General features: G+C 36.0%; 1 protein-coding gene across 1 annotated transcript in view; it reads left to right on the forward strand.

Moving 5' to 3' along the window:
• Window positions 1-19,501, forward strand: part of TRPM7 (transient receptor potential cation channel subfamily M member 7) — a 61,375-nt gene extending 41,874 nt beyond the window's left edge. Inside the window, exons 20-40 of the mRNA XM_069798320.1 lie at window positions 185-313; window positions 1,247-1,531; window positions 2,610-2,784; window positions 3,334-3,466; window positions 4,291-4,475; window positions 5,173-5,305; window positions 5,781-6,496; window positions 8,602-8,678; window positions 9,540-9,599; window positions 11,431-11,512; window positions 11,909-11,979; window positions 12,491-12,528; window positions 13,225-13,250; window positions 13,594-13,644; window positions 13,733-13,798; window positions 14,405-14,688; window positions 15,023-15,105; window positions 15,435-15,640; window positions 16,708-16,759; window positions 16,851-16,957; window positions 17,936-19,501. Coding sequence (XP_069654421.1) covers window positions 185-313; window positions 1,247-1,531; window positions 2,610-2,784; window positions 3,334-3,466; window positions 4,291-4,475; window positions 5,173-5,305; window positions 5,781-6,496; window positions 8,602-8,678; window positions 9,540-9,599; window positions 11,431-11,512; window positions 11,909-11,979; window positions 12,491-12,528; window positions 13,225-13,250; window positions 13,594-13,644; window positions 13,733-13,798; window positions 14,405-14,688; window positions 15,023-15,105; window positions 15,435-15,640; window positions 16,708-16,759; window positions 16,851-16,957; window positions 17,936-18,066 — 3,090 coding nt within the window. The 3' untranslated portion in view covers window positions 18,067-19,501. The remainder of the gene's footprint in view (window positions 1-184; window positions 314-1,246; window positions 1,532-2,609; window positions 2,785-3,333; window positions 3,467-4,290; window positions 4,476-5,172; window positions 5,306-5,780; window positions 6,497-8,601; window positions 8,679-9,539; window positions 9,600-11,430; window positions 11,513-11,908; window positions 11,980-12,490; window positions 12,529-13,224; window positions 13,251-13,593; window positions 13,645-13,732; window positions 13,799-14,404; window positions 14,689-15,022; window positions 15,106-15,434; window positions 15,641-16,707; window positions 16,760-16,850; window positions 16,958-17,935) is intronic.
• Window positions 19,502-21,294: the final 1,793 nt, after the last annotated feature.

Below are 21,294 nucleotides of genomic sequence, written 5' to 3' on the forward strand. Positions count from 1 at the left end.
GTAAGTATAGTACTGTAATTCTACTTGAAGCTTTTATTGTATACCACATCAAAAGTTTCCATGCACATCTATAAAGAACCCTTCAGTAATTATATATAATAAATAAATATATAATATTATAAATAAATAAATATAATATAAATATAAATATAAATAAATATATAATTTTCACTGCTTTTTTTAGTTGGCATACTTAGGATTCCTCATGCTCTACACATTTGTGGTTCTTGTAAAAATGGAAGAATTGCCGTCCGTTCAAGAGTGGATTGTTATTGCTTACATTTTCACATCGGCAATTGAGAAAATTCGTGAGGTATGCCTATAACAATCTGGGATTTTAGTTTTCTTTGTCAATTAAAACAGCATGCTTTAAACTGTGTTTATAAACAAGAGAACGTAAGAAACTTCAAGCGTCAGAGTACATAATACCTTTATCTTAAACTCTGGTATAAGCTGCTAGTTTCAGTACCAGTGTTTCCTGGCCTACTGCTTGGACTTAGCTTGGTTTTCTTCTGTTTCCAATGGGGAGGAGATGAAGGTCTATTAAAAGGAGGTGGGGTTTTTCCTCCTAAATTTCAAGGAACTGGTAATGACATCTTGGTCTGATTTTTTTTGTTTTGTTGTTGTGAAAATTCCTGCCCCAAGAGTTGATTTTTTTTTTTTTTTTTAAATATCCGTAACTAATCACTGTCTACAAGTTGTAATGAAATAAGCAACCTTACTTTTCTGAGGGGCGAAATGTGTATTTACTTATTAGTGTCAGTCAAACTCTACCACTATGCTATGACTGAGATGACAAAACAAAAAAAGCTTTATCAAGACAGGATAGCTATCACAACTACGATTTTGCTGGTCAGCAAGAGACTTTTGAGAAGTTCTATAAGAATTTTTAAATGAGAGAGAGAAAGTTAGTTCATTAACCTGGTACCTCAGGTCCAAGTGAAGGGGCAGAAAGTAGGGGTCGTTTTTGTAACAGTAACTGCCAAAGAAAAAACCAACACCAAAAAAAGCCCAAACCCAAAATTCCTTCATGAATTGTTCAGACAGAAGGAAACATACATCCTCCTGGTCCTTGTTGTGAAGCTGACACAGTTAAACACTGGTTTTGATTCCTCGGTGTCAAACAGTTATCCATTTGAATAGATATTTTATTTTTGGAAGTATAAAAACGTTAGTGATTGATATATTTCACTGTTGGTCCATGTGTAATAAATATGAGCAGACGTGACTTTTATTTTTATTGCAGATTTTTATGTCAGAGGCTGGGAAGATTAATCAGAAGATTAAAGTGTGGTTCAGTGATTACTTCAATATCAGTGACACAGTTGCCATTGTCACTTTCTTCATTGGGTTTGCATTAAGATTTGGAGCAAAGGGGAATTTTGGTGAAAACACTTACAGAGAAAATTATGTGTTTGTTGCTGGAAGAATAACATACTGTCTCAATATAATTTTTTGGTATGTGCGATTACTGGATTTTCTAGCTGTAAATCAACAGGCTGGCCCTTATGTTATGATGATTGGGAAAATGGTAAGTACTACTTTTGTTACTGGTTTTTTTCCCCAACTGAAGTACATTTTTCTTGCTGCATCCATTTACAACTTTTCTAGAAGTTTTATTTTAAAAAAGATTGCTTATCCTGATGTAATACGTCAACAACTCAGTGTGCAGAATTAGTTAGCTGAAATATAACTTAATGTGTTTCAAAACAAGCACTGATTAGGCGGCTTCCTTTATTATGGAGCTTTCTGTCACATGTGCGTAAAAAGCTGGCATATCTTCCTTCTCTGGTCTGTTTTGTTCTTAGACATCAGAGACTTGAATGAATATGATGATGCTTTTTTCTTGATTCATCTAGCATTGCTTCCCTTTTGGGTCTGAGATGTATTTATAGGCTTGGTTTTCTTGCCTTTGCGCTCTCTAGTGCAAGACTTTAACTTGTTTTGTGTCCTAAAGCACCTTCGTATTTTGTGCTGTGGAAAACTGGGGAATAGATTGTGGCTCCATTCTTGTCTTCTCTCACACAAAAAATATTCAAGTTGTTTACTGTCAGTGAGCTATTCTGAATGTTAAAAAAGATGTTAAGGCTTGAGAACTGTATATATGAGGGCAGAAGGGGTGTTTGTTTTTCTTCCTCCTATAAAATGGTTCCTACAAAGTTGAACCCTGTCATTCCTTAAAAATGAGCGCATCAAGTTGCTTGTTTCTCACTTTGACTTCTTGCAAGAGGCTTAGGTTCTGCGTTTCAGCCCTTGGAAAACTAACCTCTGTGTTTTGTGCAGCTATTGAGTGCATTTAGGAAGGAATGTTTCTCTTTATTAGCTGCTACTCATCCACATAATAAATATTTGAGTTACAAAGGAAATACTCTCAGTTGCCCTTGGCCAAGGATACTAAATACACTGTAAGAAAGGGCAGGAAAAAACCAAATTTTCTTACAGGGTTTGTATTTCAGTCGGAAAATGTTGTTAAATAACAAGTGTCCTAGACTCCTTCCCTTATAAAATACATAGAATTCATCAAGCTTACTCTGTCACTGTAAAAGTGTTTAAAGTTGTGAAATCATAATTATGACCTTGTGGGTTAACTGACTTTTCTGTGTTAATAGGTGGCCAACATGTTTTACATTGTGGTGATTATGGCACTTGTACTACTTAGTTTTGGTGTTCCCAGGAAGGCAATATTGTATCCTGATGAGGCACCATCTTGGACTCTTGCTAGAGATATTGTGTTTCATCCATACTGGATGATTTTTGGTGAAGTGTATGCCTATGAAATTGATGGTAAGGCACTGCAATTTTGAAGCAAGGAAGGAGAAAACTTACTCTGATAAGATTTTCTCAAGATCTTAAGAAATTCTAATTTTATGAAATTAAATGCCCAGTTTTGTTGACGTTGATTCCATTCGTTGGATTATCTCCTCTTAATGGGTTGCAGCTGTACAACTTCTTAACTTGACTTTTTCATTACCCTTTATAAAGCTTGAATGGCTTAGAATGAAAACTCAATCACAATTTCTCACAAGGCTATCCGTAGCAAGATTTTGGAATTTTCCCCCACAGCTATATGATGCCAAAATTTTGGCTGTGGTGGTGTATTACGCTTTTTAAAATCTGATAATATGATTATACCACAGTATTAACCAGAAACTTTGTCTGCTGTATTTTTCTACCGTATTCCTAAATGCATGGAGACATTTTGAATTGCAGAACCAGCGCATGATAGTTGGTTATTGCAATCTTTGTAAGTGATCTTTTTTTTCCCCTATCTATACCTGCTGGGAGTTCTAAAAGTTGTATGTATTTTCTGTGTATCTTTTTTTCCCAACACAGTGTGTGCAAATAATTCTGATGAAAAAGTTGCTCATCTCTGTGGCCCAGGAACATGGCTGACCCCATTTCTTCAAGCTGTCTACCTCTTTGTACAGTACATAATTATGGTTAATCTCCTTATTGCATTTTTCAAGTAAGTATATGGGTAATTGGTAATTTTTGCTAATCCTTTGATAAGTTTCTATTTCACTGCAATAAGATGACAAGAGAAAAAGAGCTGATGTCAGTTCAAAGCAATCCCATTTGCTGGAAGCATTTTCAGGTTCTAAGGCTGGTCTTCATCCCCTCCTCACTGCAAGCCTGTGATTAAGTAGGGAAGTGTGTGATGTGACTGGTATGTGTCACATCTATGAGGCCAGGGGAATCAGAAGTTTAAAAGAATTCGAAAGCATTTTGTAATGTCTCTTTGTCAGAAAACAAAGTTGTTTCATCATCTGTATGTTGACTGTTGTTCCTAAATTCATTTAACGTTCTCTAGTTGGTTGAGTTGAATTGTAGTAGAGTAAATTGTCTTTTACAGTTCTCTGCAAGTGTTTGATTTATGGGAATAAGCCGCTCACTAACACTGAAGAACGGCAGACTGCAGAATTAAGGTGGTGTGATATAAAAATCTTGGTTTAGTTAGAAATAATGATTATTTTATTTTGTTTGGCAAACTTGAAATTGATTGCAGTGTAATTATTTCTGAGGAAAGGTACTGAGATGTTACCAGATGGGAGAATTTTTTAACCCTCTTGCTTTGGATCATGGTGTTTTCTTGAATGTGTTTCCAACTTCCACTAAAATAATTTGCAGTAAAATACAAGCATGTGCTTTTTGTCTCTTACTTAACTACCTTCAGAATTCAAGATTGTTATCAAAGTGTTAAAACAAAACAAACCAAAAAAACCCAAACACCAAACCCCCACCACCCCAAAAACCACCTTGATGTGTTAATACTTTTCTGTTCCCTTTCAGCAACGTGTATTTACAAGTCAAGGCAATTTCAAACATTGTGTGGAAGTATCAACGCTATCATTTCATTATGGCCTACCATGAAAAACCTGTTCTGCCTCCACCACTTATTATTCTTAGCCACATGGCTTCCCTGTTCTGTTGTATATGTAAAAGAAGAAAGACAGACAAGACTTCAGATGGGCCAAGTATGAACAGTTATTATAAAAAAAATGCAATAACTTTTTTGATATGATTAAAGCAAACTGTCAGAAAAGTGCTATGTTCTTGGTTATAATGTATATTCTCAAGAAAGCCGAAGTAGGTTCTAATTTTCCATGGTTTTAGTATTGATTAAGACTCTAATTCTGTTCAAAGTCCCGGTGTTTTTATGAAGGGTATAATGCACAGCCCCTAGAAATCTCCAGTCAAACCAACTTAAGACAAAAACAAACAAACAAACCCCCCCGAGATTAGATTTCCAGTTAGTGTTAATAGGGGAAGAATTTTTTTTTCTTTCTGGAAAACTTCTGTTCTTATTGGAAACCCTTTCAAAATTTAAAAAGTTGGGGGGGGGAAGTTCCACAGATGATAAAATTCAGCTTAAGGAATCTAGCTTCTGTCTCAGAGAAAAAGATTGGAGGGTAGGAGCGTAAGGAATTATACTATCGTGCGCACAGCTCCTCTCAAAATTACTATTTTGATTTTTATTTTAGCGGAAATCTTTGGCCTTGAACTTTTTTCTAGCAAGGAGAAAGGAAGGGTCTTAGGTGGCACTGTGGTTTTTTGTTGGTTTTGTTTTGGTTTTTATTTTTGACATGCTTTGTGAAGTTGTAGCTATTGGTTTCCAGCACCTGTGCTACTTCACTACATACACATCTTCTTAACTGTTTAATCTCTCTTTAGAACTCTTCCTGACAGAAGAAGATCAAAAGAAACTTCATGATTTTGAAGAGCTGTGTGTTGAGATGTATTTCAATGAAAAGGATGATAAATTTCATTCTGGAAGCGAGGAGAGGATTCGAGTCACATTTGAACGGTAGAATATTTACAAATAAAATTTCTGAATAGAGAAGCTTAGAACTTTTGCAGGTTTTTAAAATGTGCTGTAAGGGGGGGTAAAATGCAGCTCAAGAACATAAGTATTTATGCAAGCTTTAGATGATGTCTTTCCATTGCTGTGCAGAAACTTATAATGTGATTGATGCTTCCTGATGTGTAGCAGCACTCAGTAAGCTGAGGCAATCATATTATTTAGTTTCTCATGATGTTTTAATAAACTGATACATTTGAAAAAGTGCTATAGGCCCTCTATTGATGTGTATGTTATTTTTGTGATTCTGAAGTATGTACAAATGTTGTATTACAAAACAGTCCAATACTATAGTGTATATCATCTTGAAATTTCAGAGGTGTTTTCCTTATTAAATGGGCAGAAAGGGTTGCAAAGGTGTTTCTTCTGCATATTGAGAAAAATACCTTTCATAGCTACTTCATAATTTGATTTTTCTTAGGGTGGAACAAATGTGCATTCAGATAAAGGAAGTTGGTGATCGTGTCAACTACATAAAACGGTCGTTACAGTCTTTAGATTCACAGATTGGCCACCTACAGGATCTCTCCGCTCTAACTGTGGATACTCTGAAAACTCTGACTGCACAGAAAGCTTCAGAAGCTAGCAAGGTTCATAATGAAATCACACGGGAATTGAGCATTTCAAAACATTTGGCACAAAACCTCATTGAGGATGGCTCTCTAAGATCTTCTGTGTGGAAAAAGCACAGCATTGGAAATGTCTTTGGTTCTTTTCCGCAAGGAGGCCTTGAAAGTAATAACGCTTTACTCTGTAACATTTCTATACGTGATGAAAAAGAAGCCCAGCATAAGACAATTGGTCAGGAGTTAGCTCCAGTTCCCCGAAGAGAAGAAATAAACTTTCAAGAGGCAGGTTCCTCAGGCAGTGCCTTACTTTCAAATGCTGTTTCCCCTCCAGAACTTCGCCAACGAATACAGGCTGCAGAGATCTCAAAATCCATTAGTAAAAGTAAAAAATTAGGCAATTCATCCAACAGCATGCCACATGTAACATCCCCAACAGCTAAATTTTTTGTTAGCACTCCATCTCGGCCCAGTTGCAAAAGTCAGCTGGATTCTTCAGGAAAGCATGAAGAGACTGTTTTCTCTAAGACTACAGAAGGAGATAATAATGTAGAATTTGGTGCATTTGTGGGTAAGTATAACAAAGTAGATTCTGAATGTCCTGAAGTCATTATTAGCTGCTCTTATCCTCTTGCTTCTGGCTCTGCTTGCCTTGCTTTCGCCCAACCTTGTGTTGAAAATGGAGGATACGTTAATTGTGGTTTTATTCATGATGAGAGTGACACTAATGATAACTACAGCTGCAGAGTTGACAAATGTGATCACCAGTCCTCTGTCAACTTATCGAAGAACAACCGCCAAACGAAGTTCTCTTTTTCAACTGGCGACTTGACGTCAACAGTCAACTGTGGCGGCTCACATGGAAAATTGAATATTAAAGATGAACTTTGCAAAAGTCAGCATGTCCATGCAATGGAACTACAAAACCAAGATTTATATTCTAACATCCTTATGGGACTACTTCATAAACTGTGGACCAAATCTAAGCCACAAGGTTTGACTTATCAAGAATTGTATAGTATTTTGGGTGTATTCCGGTTGCAGGTGACTTTATTCTACCATTTTGCTCTGCTTTTTTTTGCTTTTAACATCTCTAATTTCCCTATGTTGCTTGAATTTTTTTTACTTAAATTATCATTTCTTTATAATTCTGTCACATAGACAATATTTTTCTGAAAAACATTAGCCAGTTGTTGAGTATAGCAGTTTTGTGCAATTAGCAGCTCTACAATTTGGTATGGGCATTGTAGACAAACGTTTTGTGACTCATTATAAAGATCCTACCTTCTCATTGCATAAATCAAAAATATTGTCTATTTCTTGACGTAATTACAGAAGACTTCTTAGGCTGATGGAATCCTGGACAAATATCTGTGGTATCTGTGTCAAGCTGAGGGATCCTCCTGTACTATGTTTCTAAACACTGTTATAACTGGGATCTTCCACTGTTGCCTAGGCTAATGTATCTTTTGGCAGTCATTCTGGAAGCTTCCAAAGTCCTTTTTTTAAATACAGCATTATGCCTCCCCTCAAGTTTTGCTTAACAGTAAAAAGGTGCACGTTTCTGGTTAGACTTACCTACGTATTTGTCCGGTAAAACAGTGGCAGATTCATTGCAAAATACAGGTGTGGGTTTACTAACTGATTTCTGTAAAGTAGATAATGCTTTAAGTACGTTTAGTGTATAGCAGAAGATCACAATCTGGAATAGTCAGGTTGCCTGCAGAAGTGGTGTCTTGCCCCAGTTGTTCAGGGATGTCTTGGTGTTTTCTTCCAAAGGTATGTTAAGGATGTAAAAATTTAAATCTTTAGACAAGAGTTTATTCTACAGATGTGAAACTTGGAGTTCTAAGAAGTTACCTACATACACTAGCATTTTTAGATTTGTGTATGTGTAGGAAGAGTATCTACACGTCTGTGCACTCCATAGCTATTTGTTAATAATTTCCTCATGGTTTAAAAAAAAAACAAACAACTTTTTAAATTCAGAAAGCAAGACTAAACAGAAATAACGGACAGTGATTGTATAACTCTTATCTAATCTTTAAATGTACTTCACCACTAATAACTTTGAATACTAACTATACTTATTTTACTGGAGCCAAATTTTTAGCATATGGTCCTCTCACATCTCTAGCATTTAGAACATACTCTTCATTCTTACTGTTCATGTTTTATAAAACTTGTCATACAGTGCAGCTTTCCATTGTGAAACCAAGTAGATTTGCATTCATTATAAAGCCACCTGCTTGGTAAAATTCTGAAAAGTATTTCTTGCAACTGGGAGGATGAAGGGTATGTTGTAAAAGCTGCCTCAATAAAACTGTCTGCTTTTCCTTCATTTGTCAGACGTACATAAAAATACTGTAATTCAGACTGCCCTGTTCCTTTCATGTGAGGAGCATATGCCTGAGTAAAATTTTAAAATGTTAGTTTTACTTTTTGAATTGTGGTAATCCACGTCTTAATGCAGGAAAAGCAATAGTTTTACATTAATATTTTGTTACACTGATTTTTACTTTAGTGTGTTTGGAAAGTCTTCTTTAGTGCAGACAGGCACACAGAACTTAGATGATTTGTAACCCTTTGCTGTGGTGATGCAAACTATTGGCATGGTCAGAACATTGGACGTTGCCTTTGATTTTGAATACTCTTTTTGAATTCACTGTGTCAAAGGTCACAGGGACAGCATGGAGTTACAGCGGTTTAAAGAAGCAGCAAGCAAAATTAAAGAAAGAAGTGCTGATATTGAGGTAAGCATGAAGACTTTCTGTCAAACATGTTAATGAGGATAATTTTTTTTTTTTTTAACTGCAACTTCACAATATGTTTTGAAAAAGTCTAAGAGCAAATATAATCAAAGAACTTGCAAAATGCAGCCTGGAAGGAATGTGTATCTGCTTTATGATTAAAAAAAAAAAAAATCTGGTGAAAACTCATGCAACCTTAACTACACATCGAATACTGTTGCTTCATAAGACGATACTAATGAAATACTAAACAAGATCTGAGATTATGAAAGCTGAGATAACTACAATGGTGAGTTAAGATAAAATTATGTATCCCATAATTAGTGTTTAATGAAATGTTTGACATTCATAAATTTCAAGATCAGCATTTAGGAAGAATTCAGTGATTTACATGATATTTTATAGAGCAGGATAATAGTGTATATGATTTTAAAACATGACAAAAGTTGTTCATTATGCTTCTAAGAAAAGGCCTAAACTAAAGGCATAAACTAAAATCATGTGTAATTTCCATTTTCTTAAAGAATATTAAAAATAACTAAATGGAAAGTGATTAATCATAACAAACCTGTCCTCCAAGTGCTATGGTATGTATAAAAAAGCTAGTTTTGTCACTGTAGCTGTTAAGATAAGTTAGTAAATACAAGTTACCATTTGCAGTTACCCCTCATTCAGGGGAGAATCTGACTTGAGAATTGCATTATGGCCATTTGCAATATCAGTGTTCTTCTGCTGAGTTGTTCCTTCTGGACCTTCTGATAAGTATAATGTGTGACCAAAAAGCTTTTTTTGTGTGTGTATTTTTGGCATCAGTTTCTTGGTAGTAATGTTTACAATTTGCTTTGGATTTTTTTTTTTTAATAGGAGCAACAGGAAGACTTCAAAAAAGCTATATTGGAGGGTATAGAGATAACCAGACTTCAAGTAAGTAAAGAAAGTTTCCACTTATTAGAGACATTATTTTCACCAGATACCGAATGCATTCTTTACAGCAAAGACAGGAACTCTGGTTTCGTATATCATTATCTGTAAGTAAACCCTGGTCATAATTTAAAAAAAGGTGTACCGTTGAATCTTTGTACAAATACAGCTGGATGTGTCCTTGATGTAGGTCTAAATAATTCCAGTGTTTGGTACTATTGGGATGCAAACTCCAGTGGCATTTCCAGACAGTACTGCTGTTCTTAGATGGTTGGTAATAGAGTTGTCCCATCTTAACGGGTGGGACTGCTTTGATTCTTACCTTTCAGGTAGGTGCTACAGTCATTGATTGTAAGATGCTGAAGATGTATGCTGAACACTGAAATGCATATAGACCTCAAAATGGGTCTTCAGAAGACACTTTCAGCAGGTGCATTCTCTGTGTTACATTCCAGTGAAGTAACTGTGTTTAGGGATGTAAAGAAATAGTCTTTCTCGTGTATGTATGTGTGTGTACATATATATATATACATACACATATACACACACACACACACGTGTGTGTTTATAGACACGCACACATTTTGGACACACATACATACACACATGCCTGTGTGTATGCGTTTAGGGGGGTGTGTGTGTGTGTATTCCTTAAGAGGGAAGGTTTGTCCTGGTTTCAGCTGGGACAGAGTTGATTGTCTTCCTAGTAGCTGGTACAGTGCTATGTTTTGAGTTCAGTATGCAAGAATGTTGATAACACTGATGTTTTCAGTTGTTGCTAAGTAGTGTTTAGTCTAAAGTCAAGGATTTTTCAGCTTCTCACGCCCAGCCAGCGAGAAAGCTGGAGGGGCACAAGAAGTTGGCACAGGACACAGCCGGGGCACCTGACCCAAAGTGGCCAGCGGGGTATTCCATACCATGGGACGTCACATCCAGTATAGGAACTGGGGGGAGTGAGTCAGTGGCTGCGTGGTGCTTAGTTGCTGGCTGGGGTTAAACCACAACAAGTTTGAAAAAGGGTGGTAACAATTTCCTAACTGTGATAAATCTTGGAATCAAAAGCAGGGCATAGCATTGCAAGTTCTAATTTTTTATTCTTCAAAATCTTGAATTTTTACTTCTTATTCAGATAACCATTGGAATTAACAGGCTGGTTGTGAGGAATGTTCCAGCCCTATGCCAGTCTACATGTAGTTCTCATTTGTGATGAAACTGCCTTTCTCCTTTTTTGCTGACCACCTCAGTAGATATTCAGAAAGTATGTAATTATTATTAAGGAATACTTCCATGAGGAAATTTCATTCATAAACCAGGTTCTTATGTGGCAAGACGTTTCTAGATTTTGTTCCTATTTTCAGTGGGTTCAAACTGAACTTCAGTTTCTGCCAGAGCCACGTTCTTAAATGAGAATTGATAGCTAACAAAGGCACATGACAGAATAGCTGAACTTGGTGCTTGTAGAGATCCAGTGTAATACACATTTCTGTAGTTGTACCCTATTGTAAAGTTCTCCTTAAAAGAACTTTTTCAGTATGGGTCAGTAGTCTTAATGTGCACCTGAAATTGTTAGAGCTGATGGTTACTTTGAAGAGCATTTTAACTGAATTATGCGCTCAACTTTTACATTTTTGTGCAGCAAGGTATTTGAGTACACCCGGAAGGTTTTTGTTTTTTTGTTTTTGGTTGTTTGGGTTTTTTTAAATAAATATATATATCTCCTAGATAGTCCTAGAAAAGAAAATTGGGCAGATTGTGTGCCAAAAGAGTAGTAGTTGAAAATAATGATGATGACTAATGGTACATGTTGGGGTTTGTTTTGTTTTGTTTTTTGTAGGGTCTTCAAAGTGACTGTGGTCTAAGACAATCTAGTTCTTGCGGTGGGTTTACTGACCCTCTGGCAGTCCATTCAGAACAATGTAAGTGTGTTGTCTTTTCAGGTGACCTAATTTTATCTCTACATTGTGTTGATAATGCGTATTCTAAGAAGATACAAAGGAAACACAGAAAGGTAAAGCATCCTGAAGTATTTTCATGGTTGGTGCTACTTGAATCTGCTCCTGTGTCTCATTGTGGTTCTTCTAGTCATGCCAGCTTAATTCTGTTACCCTGTATTTGCCATAGCTAGAGTCATAAAAAGTTAAGTGATCTAGTCAGGACTGTGCTGGAAACCTGTAAAGATCAGATAGTTGTGGATCAGGCTTTTTTAATGAGACCCACATTAAGCTGTCTAGTTGCTCACTCTGTTAGGAAATAGGTAAGTAACAATGACACGTGCTGTTCTTTGTCCAGTTATGAATCTCTTTCGCTTGTAGTATACAGCAAGAGTAGAAGAGCATCGACTGAAGACACTCAGCAAGTAGACTCTAAAGCAGCCTTACTGACGGTTTGTATCCACCTTTTTTGTTGTTGTTGAGCAGAACTAGAAACTGAACAAATAAAGGAGAAGAAACAAATTGTGTAAAGAATAATACTGATTTGCGGACTCATTTGTTCAAGGAGGCAACAGAAGGGGACCTGTTTTGTCTGAGGGAAGAAGTTGTGCATAATCTGTACTACTTATTGTGCATATATTCTCACTATGAAAACATATGTTGCTTCCTGTTTATGGAAGAAACCACAACTTTTTGTTTAAGAAAAGAATTATTTATATAATCCATAAACCAGTAGTGAATATATAGCCTTATCTATTCTTTTAATTGTAGTTACCATTCCTCAATTGTATTTGACCCTTTCCATTCAACTGCAGTTCAGAACAAGCCTGGTGAAGTATTTCTGATAAACAGGCTGTACTGCAAGGTCTTAAAAGACATTACCACCCCAACTCCAATTAAATATACTGTGTTTTCCTTACAAAACTGAAACCTTCTTTGTTTTTCCTCTCCTTTGTTTTAAAGGATTGGTTACAAGGTAGACCTTCAAACAGCAGTCAAATGTAAGTAAGCTTTCTACTAACGGAGCAATTTTATTACTCTGTATTTTGATTTGTTTTTCTTTTTAGTTCTTGTCTTTGGCTATATTGGTATTCAGTTGCATTTAATGAAAAAACAAGGTTTAAGGTTTTTTTCTAATAAATAACTGAATGTGTTCACTGGAATGCTTTGATAGGTTCTATTTAGATTAATGGGGTCACACGTCAGAGGGCAAAACATGCCCTTAAATGAAAATGACTGTGTTGACACTTATTAAGGAGTTAGCTTCCTGGTAAAGGTCTTTACCCAACCTTTCAAACTGTAAACCTTCTCTGAAATTGTGCAGACATTGTTCTTGTTAACAATTATCCCCTGAGTTAACTGTTAAAGCCGTTACCTTATTAATCTGATAACAGAAAGGTAAGCTGTTGTGAACAAGTTTTAATTAAAGCACCTCTGTGGGAATGAGCTCTTGTGATGCAAACTTTACATAATGTGCGTGACTTGGTGGTATTTAAAGTGTAGCTCTAAAAACATGAGATTACTTAACGGCCTTCCATTACTGTTTTGTAATTAAGAAACCTGTACTGCCCTTGAAAAATAGGATAAAAGCAGTACTGTGAGGTTAACAAGGTGACCTAGGATGATGTGTCAAAATCAGTGAATCCGAAGTAAGTTTTTTAAGAAGCAATGACTGTTGACTTTGTGGCATTTCACAGGCCATCTGAAGAAGATGCATTAAATGGTAAGTTTGTTTCTGCTATAAACAAGCTGGGAGCTTTTCTTACAGGCAACTATATGAGTCTTGCATGAGAAAGTATTTAACTACTGATAATTTGGAAGTTAATGGACACATAATAGTGGGGGGGTTTGTTTTGTTTTGTTTTAAATAGCCTACCATTGAGTACCATAATTTTTTTTCCCCTGAGGTACTGAAGAGCTAAGCATAATACTTAATTTTCTGCACAGCAAATCTTTTTCAAACTCTAGTTACTTGGCAAGTGTTCTTTGCATGTGGTAATTTTAATATACAATACAGGTATCAAGCAGTCTCTCTCTCTCTCTTTTTAAAAAAATATCTCTTTCAGGCATTGCTTCTCCTTTCAAGCCTATAATGGATATCAATTACTATTACTCAGGTCAGTCCCTCTTACGAACTAGTGTTCATGTTTTTAATGACACTTATTAGATCCTTAAACTTTAACAAATACTGTAATTTTTCTCTAGCTGTAGAAAGAAATAACTTGATGAGATTATCACAGAGCATTCCATTCACTCCTGTGCCTCCAAGAGGTAAGAATTGTACTTCTTGTTGCTGGTTCACTATGGTCTTTTGGGGAAGAAAGCAAAAGTAAACCATGTACAGATTCCTTTTAATATAGAATGATCAGGTCAAATTTCACACTTGCTCACAGCAAGCGTGAAACTAAAGTCTTAGTGAAGTAAAAGACGTCCAGTGTCTGTCTTGCAACACTCAAAGAGATAAATGAGTATGACACCTTTTCTAGGGCAGCTCACTTGGTTATGAAATCTAGATTTAATTGTAGTTCTCAGAAATGGTGATAACAGTGATGATAGTATTGTACTAACAGTTTTTAAGTTGTCTTGACTCATATAAGGTGTAAACATTTATTCAGTGTTCTTAATACTGTCTGAACAGTGTCATTAATAGTTCTAATTAGGAGGACAAAACTACTATAATACTATGCTGCTGTATGAAAGAAGTTGGAGAGGGGTCTTGCCACTGTTAGTGGGACACTTCCCACTTGTTAATTCGAGATGTTAGTAACAACTTAATATTGCAGCATGTTGAAATCTAAGACACTGTAGGTTTTCAGTGCTTTTAATTTTAAACTTGGAAAATGAAATGCAGTAATTGCTTTTTATGTTGTAATGTAGGTGAACCAGTCACTGTATATCGCCTTGAAGAAAGTTCTCCCAGCATCTTGAACAACAGCATGTCTTCGTGGTCGCAACTAGGACTCTGTGCTAAAATTGAATTTTTAAGTAAAGAGGAGATGGGAGGAGGTTTACGTCGAGCTCTTAAAGTAGTATGCACATGGTCAGAATATGATATCCTGAAATCAGGACATCTTTATATCATCAAGTCTTTTCTTCCTGAAGTTGTGAATACTTGGTCAAGCATTTATAAGGAAGACACTGTGTTACACTTGTGCTTGAGAGTAAGTTTTACCCTTGTCAAGTATTAAACATAGACAGGCATCATATGTTAAACAGGACTTCCACCCCTCCCTCTCCCCCACCCCAAAACAAAGTATATACTTATTAAAAAGGGGGAGGGGGTTAGTCTGGGGTTCTGTATGAGATAAAGGGTTAAAAACTCTGCTCCAGTATGGTTTACTTAATCAAAGAGCTCAAACTCTTAAAATTTAGACATTATTTAAAAAGCACGTAATTTGTTACACTGTCTTCAGGGAATAGACACTGTTATTGCTGCCTTTTTGGCTCCTTAGTGTTCCCTGTCATGCAGCTAATGAAATGGGCTTTGAATTGTAGGAAATCCAACAGCAGAGGGCAGCACAGAAGCTCACCTTTGCTTTCAATCAAATGAAGCCCAAATCCATTCCATACTCTCCAAGGTGAGTGTATTTAAACTTCCATTATGTTGCATGCTTTTGACACAGAAAAATGCCTTATGGGGTTGTTAGCAGATAGATCAAATATATTAAGGTACTGGTATGTGGATATATGTCTCAGAATATTACTATGTATGTGTCAAGCAGAATTATCCTTGGCAGTGTTTTCTGTTGATACTTTTTGCACTGATTCTAGCCTAGTGTGATAATATCAATGACTTATAATAGTTTCAAATTATTTAAATTATTAGTAAATCAAATAAAAATCTAGTAGTAATGATATATTTGCCATTTATTTTGGAAATGTATTCATTAAGTGTGCTTTTTACTAGGTTCCTGGAAGTTTTCCTGTTATATTGCCACTCTGCTGGCCAGTGGTTTGCAGTTGAAGAGTGCATGACTGGAGAGTTTAGAAAATATAATAACAATAATGGTGATGAAATAATTCCAACTAATATGCTAGAGGAAGTTATGCTAGCTTTCAGCCATTGGACGTATGAGTATACAAGAGGAGAATTGTTGGTACTAGATCTGCAAGGTAATGTCCTTATTTTGAAACTGGGATTCAGGCCAAGGTGGATGTTTGTGGATTTTTCTCTTGTGATAGTGTTTTATTAAGAATTCATACACCTGTAATAAATAACAAGCATTACTTAGTGCATCTTGGTCTAGTTAATCTGACTCTATGGTTGTCTTATTTAATCATAGAATCATTTAGGTTGGAAAGGATCTTTAAGATCATCAAGTCCAACCGTTAACCTAGCACTGCTAAGTCCACCACCAAACCGTGTCCCTAAGCACCACATCTACAGGTCTTTTAAATACCTCCAGGGATGGTGACTCAACCACTTCCCTTGGGCAGCCTGTTCCTATTCCTGACAACCCTTTTGGTGAAGAAATTTTTCCTAATATCCAATCTAAACCTCCCCTGGTGCAACTTGAGGCCATTTCCTCTTGTCCTATTGCTTGTTACTTGGGAGAAGAGACCAACACCCACCTCACTATGACTTCCTTTCAAGTAGTTGTAGAGAGCAATAAGGTCTCCCCTCAGCCTCCTTTTCTCCAGGCTAAACAATCCCAGTTCCCTCAGCTGCTCCTCATAAGACTTGTGCTCTAGAGCCTTCACCAGCTTTATTGCTCTAATATGGCATTAAATTTTATAGCAAACCAGGGAATATAAACATATACATCTTTTCCTAACGATCCGCACCATTAAAAAATTCTATTTTTTGGCACATTTGTGTAGTGCAAATATGGTAAGCTGTATTTATTCTGAATTGTGTGTCAGATATTCTGGCTGCGAGAACTACATGGGAAAAATCTTTCTCATTGGTGAAAACTAAAGTTAGGAATTGCAGGCAGATATAAAAATAGGTGGAAGAAATCTGAGAAGTACAAAGTGCTCGTTTAGGAGCAATTTTTATAAAAGTAGATTATCACATATCATTTGGGTTGGGTTTGGTTTTTTGTTTTTGTTTTTTTTTTTCTTCTGCTTTTATTCTTGGGGAAGCTGAGAAGTAATAGCTAAGGATGCCAAGGCTTTTCAATATTAATGCATTTATGTAATGTATCAGATTTAACTTTTTCTTCATGTGCTGTCTGAAGGTGTTGGTGAAAATTTGACAGATCCCTCTGTGATAAAAGCTGGAGAAAAAAGGTAAGGTTAAAGAAGGAATTAAACAAAAGTATTATAAAATTCTCACCAGAGAACACATGCAACCCATGTTTATGTGCACTTTACTTCTAAGGTCATATGATATGGTGTTCGGTCCAGCCAATTTGGGAGAGGATGCAATAAAAAACTTCAGAGCAAAGCATCACTGTAATTCCTGCTGCAGGAAACTTAAACTTCCTGGTAAGAGTTGCTGTATTTGTTCTTCTGAGACACGCATGTCATGAAATGTTGTATGATAGGTAATGAAATAGTTATGTCATGCTGTGAAAGTGGAATAAGTAATAAACAGCAGTTTTGTAATTTTACTTTTAAAATGATATGCTATTTTAAGGTAAAATCCCAGATGAAGTAATTAAGAATGTCTGTGTGCTCTACATCCATATGCACAGTATTTGAGGAAGGTAGACTAGATTGATTGAGACTTAAGAAGGTACAGTAAAAAAATGTTAAAGGTTCCTAGAAAAAATCAGAAGAGCAGGTTAAGATGATTGCAAACATTCAGGCTTTTTAAACAAAATGGTGCTTGTGTTTGGGGGTTTTTGGTTTTTTTGGGGGGAGGGTTAGGTGGGGTGTTCTTTTTATTTTTGGTGTGTATTTTTTGTTGTTTTGTTTGTTTGTTTTTAAAAACATGTCTAGGTCTGCAGGAATTCATTCTACTAAAAACTTTCAATTCCAGATATTTTTGCTGTATGGACTACACTACACTCATCTAAAACCTTGAAATTGTTTCTCTGTATCAGGCTTTTAGACTCCAGCAGAACAACATAAGGAACTTGCATGGTTCCTGCCTGTTTCACACTTCTCTCCCAGGTTGTTTCTCACATGAAGAGAGGTTATTTATTTTAAATTTGAGTTGTAAATCCTGGTAACATCAAAATAGATCATGGAAGGATCTGATTTCCATGGAAAGTCGACTTGATACTTGCTATAATATCTATAAATAAAATAATTCTGAGGTTTCCATCACTTTTTAAAGAAGAGCTTTAGGCTTCTGATTACATGTGTGATAAAAACATCCTTTTTTGACACAGTGCATATTGAGGAATTCTTCTTTATTAAGTATATATGCATACCCAATTCTTTGAAAGACTTTTATGCCCCATTGATTCTACTAGCTCAAGAAATAGTAATCAATATGACTTCATTTTCTTTGTACAGATCTGAAGAGGAATGATTACACGCCTGACAAGATCATATTTCCTCAGGATGATTCCCCTGAACTGACAATTCAGCCTGGAAGCTGCACCAAAGAATCCGATTCACCTAATTCTATTCGTCTGATGCTCTAATGATGAGACCAAATCAGTGGCTTCATCCAAACTTCATGGAATGTCACAAAGTTGTCACTTATCTTTCCTTCACTATAATTAAAAGAAAGATATGTCAAAACAAGGATTGCTGTCTTACAAGTGGAATTTTGGCTGGTCCTTAAGCTAAGGACCTAACAACTTGTGATAACCATCTACAGACAACAGCTTGGCAGCTGATCGTTTTAAAGGTGGAGTAACAACAAGTATTTAAGATATGTTTTTAAAGGGGCTTTTTAGCAGAAGGTTTATTTTTTATTTTGTTTTGATTTAGTGGAAGATTTTCTCTCTGTAGTCCTGTGGTGTGCAATATGCCTTCAACCAAAAGGATTTTGGTAGTTGATGTTTTAAGGTAAAGGGTTTGTCTGTTTGGCAGCTGTCTTATTGTCAGTCAGTAAAAGACAGGAGAAAGCACCTACCTCTGTAATGCCAGAGTATTCTTTGAGCGTTTTTGGAAGTGTTCCACTAATGTTTTCTCACCAGATGTCTTTTAATCTGGCCTTTTGAAGAGGACAGAGCCAAAGGAGGTGTGTATACAATGCCAGTAGGCTGAGGTTGAAGGTAGGAACTTGATCTGTTCCAATAGAGAGAGAGAGAATCTCCCGAATCAACATTCAGCTTCATGGCTGTAAAGCTGGGTTGTTTGGTTTTTGTTGTTGTTGGTTTTTTGTTTGGTTGGTTGTTTTTTTTTGTCGAATAGAGCCCTAATTGTGCATAAAGAAATTTCTTGTTTTATACATTTCAATTTTATCAAGTCACCGTCAAATAGTAACAAAGCCATGATAGACTGGTATAATCGTATTTAATAGAAGAAATAGTATGTACTGGTCCAAATAAGTTGCCTTGTAAGAACACAAGTTGGAAGTGCTTTTTCTCGTACGTAGTGACTGCTTCAGAAGTTATGCCTTCCAAAGATCTCGTAAAACCAGTATATCAAAACCGAATGTACACATAACTTTTAAATGTATTTAAAATCGTGTAGAAAACATCTTTAATGTTATGTTATTTGTGGTACTTATTTAAGAGAGACTAGGCTTGGATTAGCATTATGTAAAGTACGGGAGATTGCAATGCACCTTCATGCCAATAAAATGTAATTTAACTGTCCCAAATATTGTTGAGCATTCAGCAAGAAAAAACTGTTGTCCAACTGAAGTTTCATGCTGCGATTTTTTTTTTGTTACATAGGTACTAATTTGTAATTTTTAATTAAAAGGGCAGTATATAGCTCTATAAATTTTTTATTCAGTAGTGTATCTTATAGATACAGACCTAAGGCACGAACACAATAGCTGTTTAAATGGTGTTTTATGTTTGACGGGGAAAGGTAAAATGTTATAAGGATATAATACTGTATACATTTTGTATATCATTAAATCTTTAAAGAATCTAAAATAAATTTATTCTTGTTTACAGACTTCTGCTGTCTGTTTTAGTCTGAAAGGTTATTTGGGTGAATTTAGTAACTCTTTATGCGGAAAAGTAGAATTTGCCATGCTGGATCAAAGCAGTTGTCCGCCTTTGAGGTATCTCAACTTTGGCTAACATCAGAAACTAGGGGGGGGGGAAGTGAAAACTCTCATAGTAGACAAACATAAGTGATGGGGTTAATGAGTAAATGAGACAAAAATATCTTAAACCTCTTTACAATGTTTGTTTTGAATTAGGAGCTGCTTCTTGGATGCCTGACTGCATCCCCTTCTGTTGCTGTGAGGTAATGGGCAGTTATTCAAGATGTACTTACAGCTTTTTAATGCTATATTCTTAGCCAAGTAACAGCAACAGTTAATCTGTAAGTGAGTCTGGCTCTTCAAATTGAGAAGAATTTCTAGAGGAGCCTCAGGTGTTGCGAAAATGTGACCAAATTCAGTGTATGAAATAGGAAAACTGTTTGGGGAAAATTGTAAGTGAAAGTTGGGAAACTTTGTTTCCTGACAAATACTTAACGCATAGTTAATTTTTACAACCATGGTATCTGTCTTCAGTAGTTTTGCCTGTGACTCATTTCTTAACAAAACACACAGGTGTGACTTTTGTGTGATGGGTGTGTGTGATAGTGGGGAGTGTTCCCTCTGCTCAGTGTTGCAGTGACTAGGGCCTGAAGCCTTTCCAAGACCAAAAAGGACAAATAGAGTTGGGGAACATACGTAAGACTTGGAGTGGTTAATACTGTACGTATGTTTGTGCATCTTCCTGGCATGGGTACTAGTTCATGTGAGACTTAGAGCTAGAGTTATGAGAAGCACATGTCTAAATTGGGGAGAGGGGGTGAAATTACAACTTTCACAAATTATCTTCTCCTTCACACTAGCAGAAAAAAAATCATAAATGTAAGTATCCTCAGGGAAGGCATTGGAAAAGTGTGGTGGCATAGAAAAAACCCGAAGTTAGTTTGAAGAAGTAGCCTGTCCGTGTTAGGATAATACCATGTCCTATTGATGTCAGGCTGCAGAAACATGAAGATTAGCCTGTGTAATTTAATTTGGTTGAGAAAATCAAGTGTCAGTCCTCTGCTGAAACCTCATCACTCTTGAAGTGCTCTATGAATAGAGAAGAGTTGTGATCCTTTAGCTTTTAAATTTCCTTTAGGTTACTGAAGAGGGGGAAAGTAGAAGCAGCATTGGAACTTCTGTTTACTATCCAAAACCCAAGTATCAGCATATCTTTTTAGAACCTAGTTTTTAAATACAGGAATATAATTCAAACCTTCTCTAATTATTTTTACTAAAAATCTGAAATACTTCAGTGACTTTCCTACTAAGAGGGTATTTAAAGAATATTTCTCATATAGGGAAATAGGTAAGCTACATTATTTTCCTTGACAGATAGTTTTGATTCCCTACCACCATCCTCAGGATATTTTCATTAGAAGAAAAACCATTGAATAACATATTAAGCTGAATCTTATGTACTTGTAGACTAGTGTTGGTTGCTTATGTAACTTATGTTTTAAAATGCACTTTAATTTCCTCCAGCATCAATATTTCTTTATGCAAAAACCTCAAATATGTGAGTGTGCTGATTTAGTTTTTTAATTAAACCAGCAAATTCAGCATTGTTGACTGCTTTCTTGCAGTATTTAGGTGCTGAAACATTTCAGAGGAAACCAATCTCAAATACATTGTGGTAAAATACGCAAAGGTGAGTCTTCTTCGGAGCTGGTTTCTTAGCTGCTGCCCAGCAGCCATGTGATTCGGAAAAGGAGGGATT

The sequence above is a fragment of the Haliaeetus albicilla genome, chromosome 12 (assembly GCF_947461875.1).
Source record: "Haliaeetus albicilla chromosome 12, bHalAlb1.1, whole genome shotgun sequence".
Classification (NCBI taxonomy): domain Eukaryota; kingdom Metazoa; phylum Chordata; class Aves; order Accipitriformes; family Accipitridae; genus Haliaeetus; species Haliaeetus albicilla.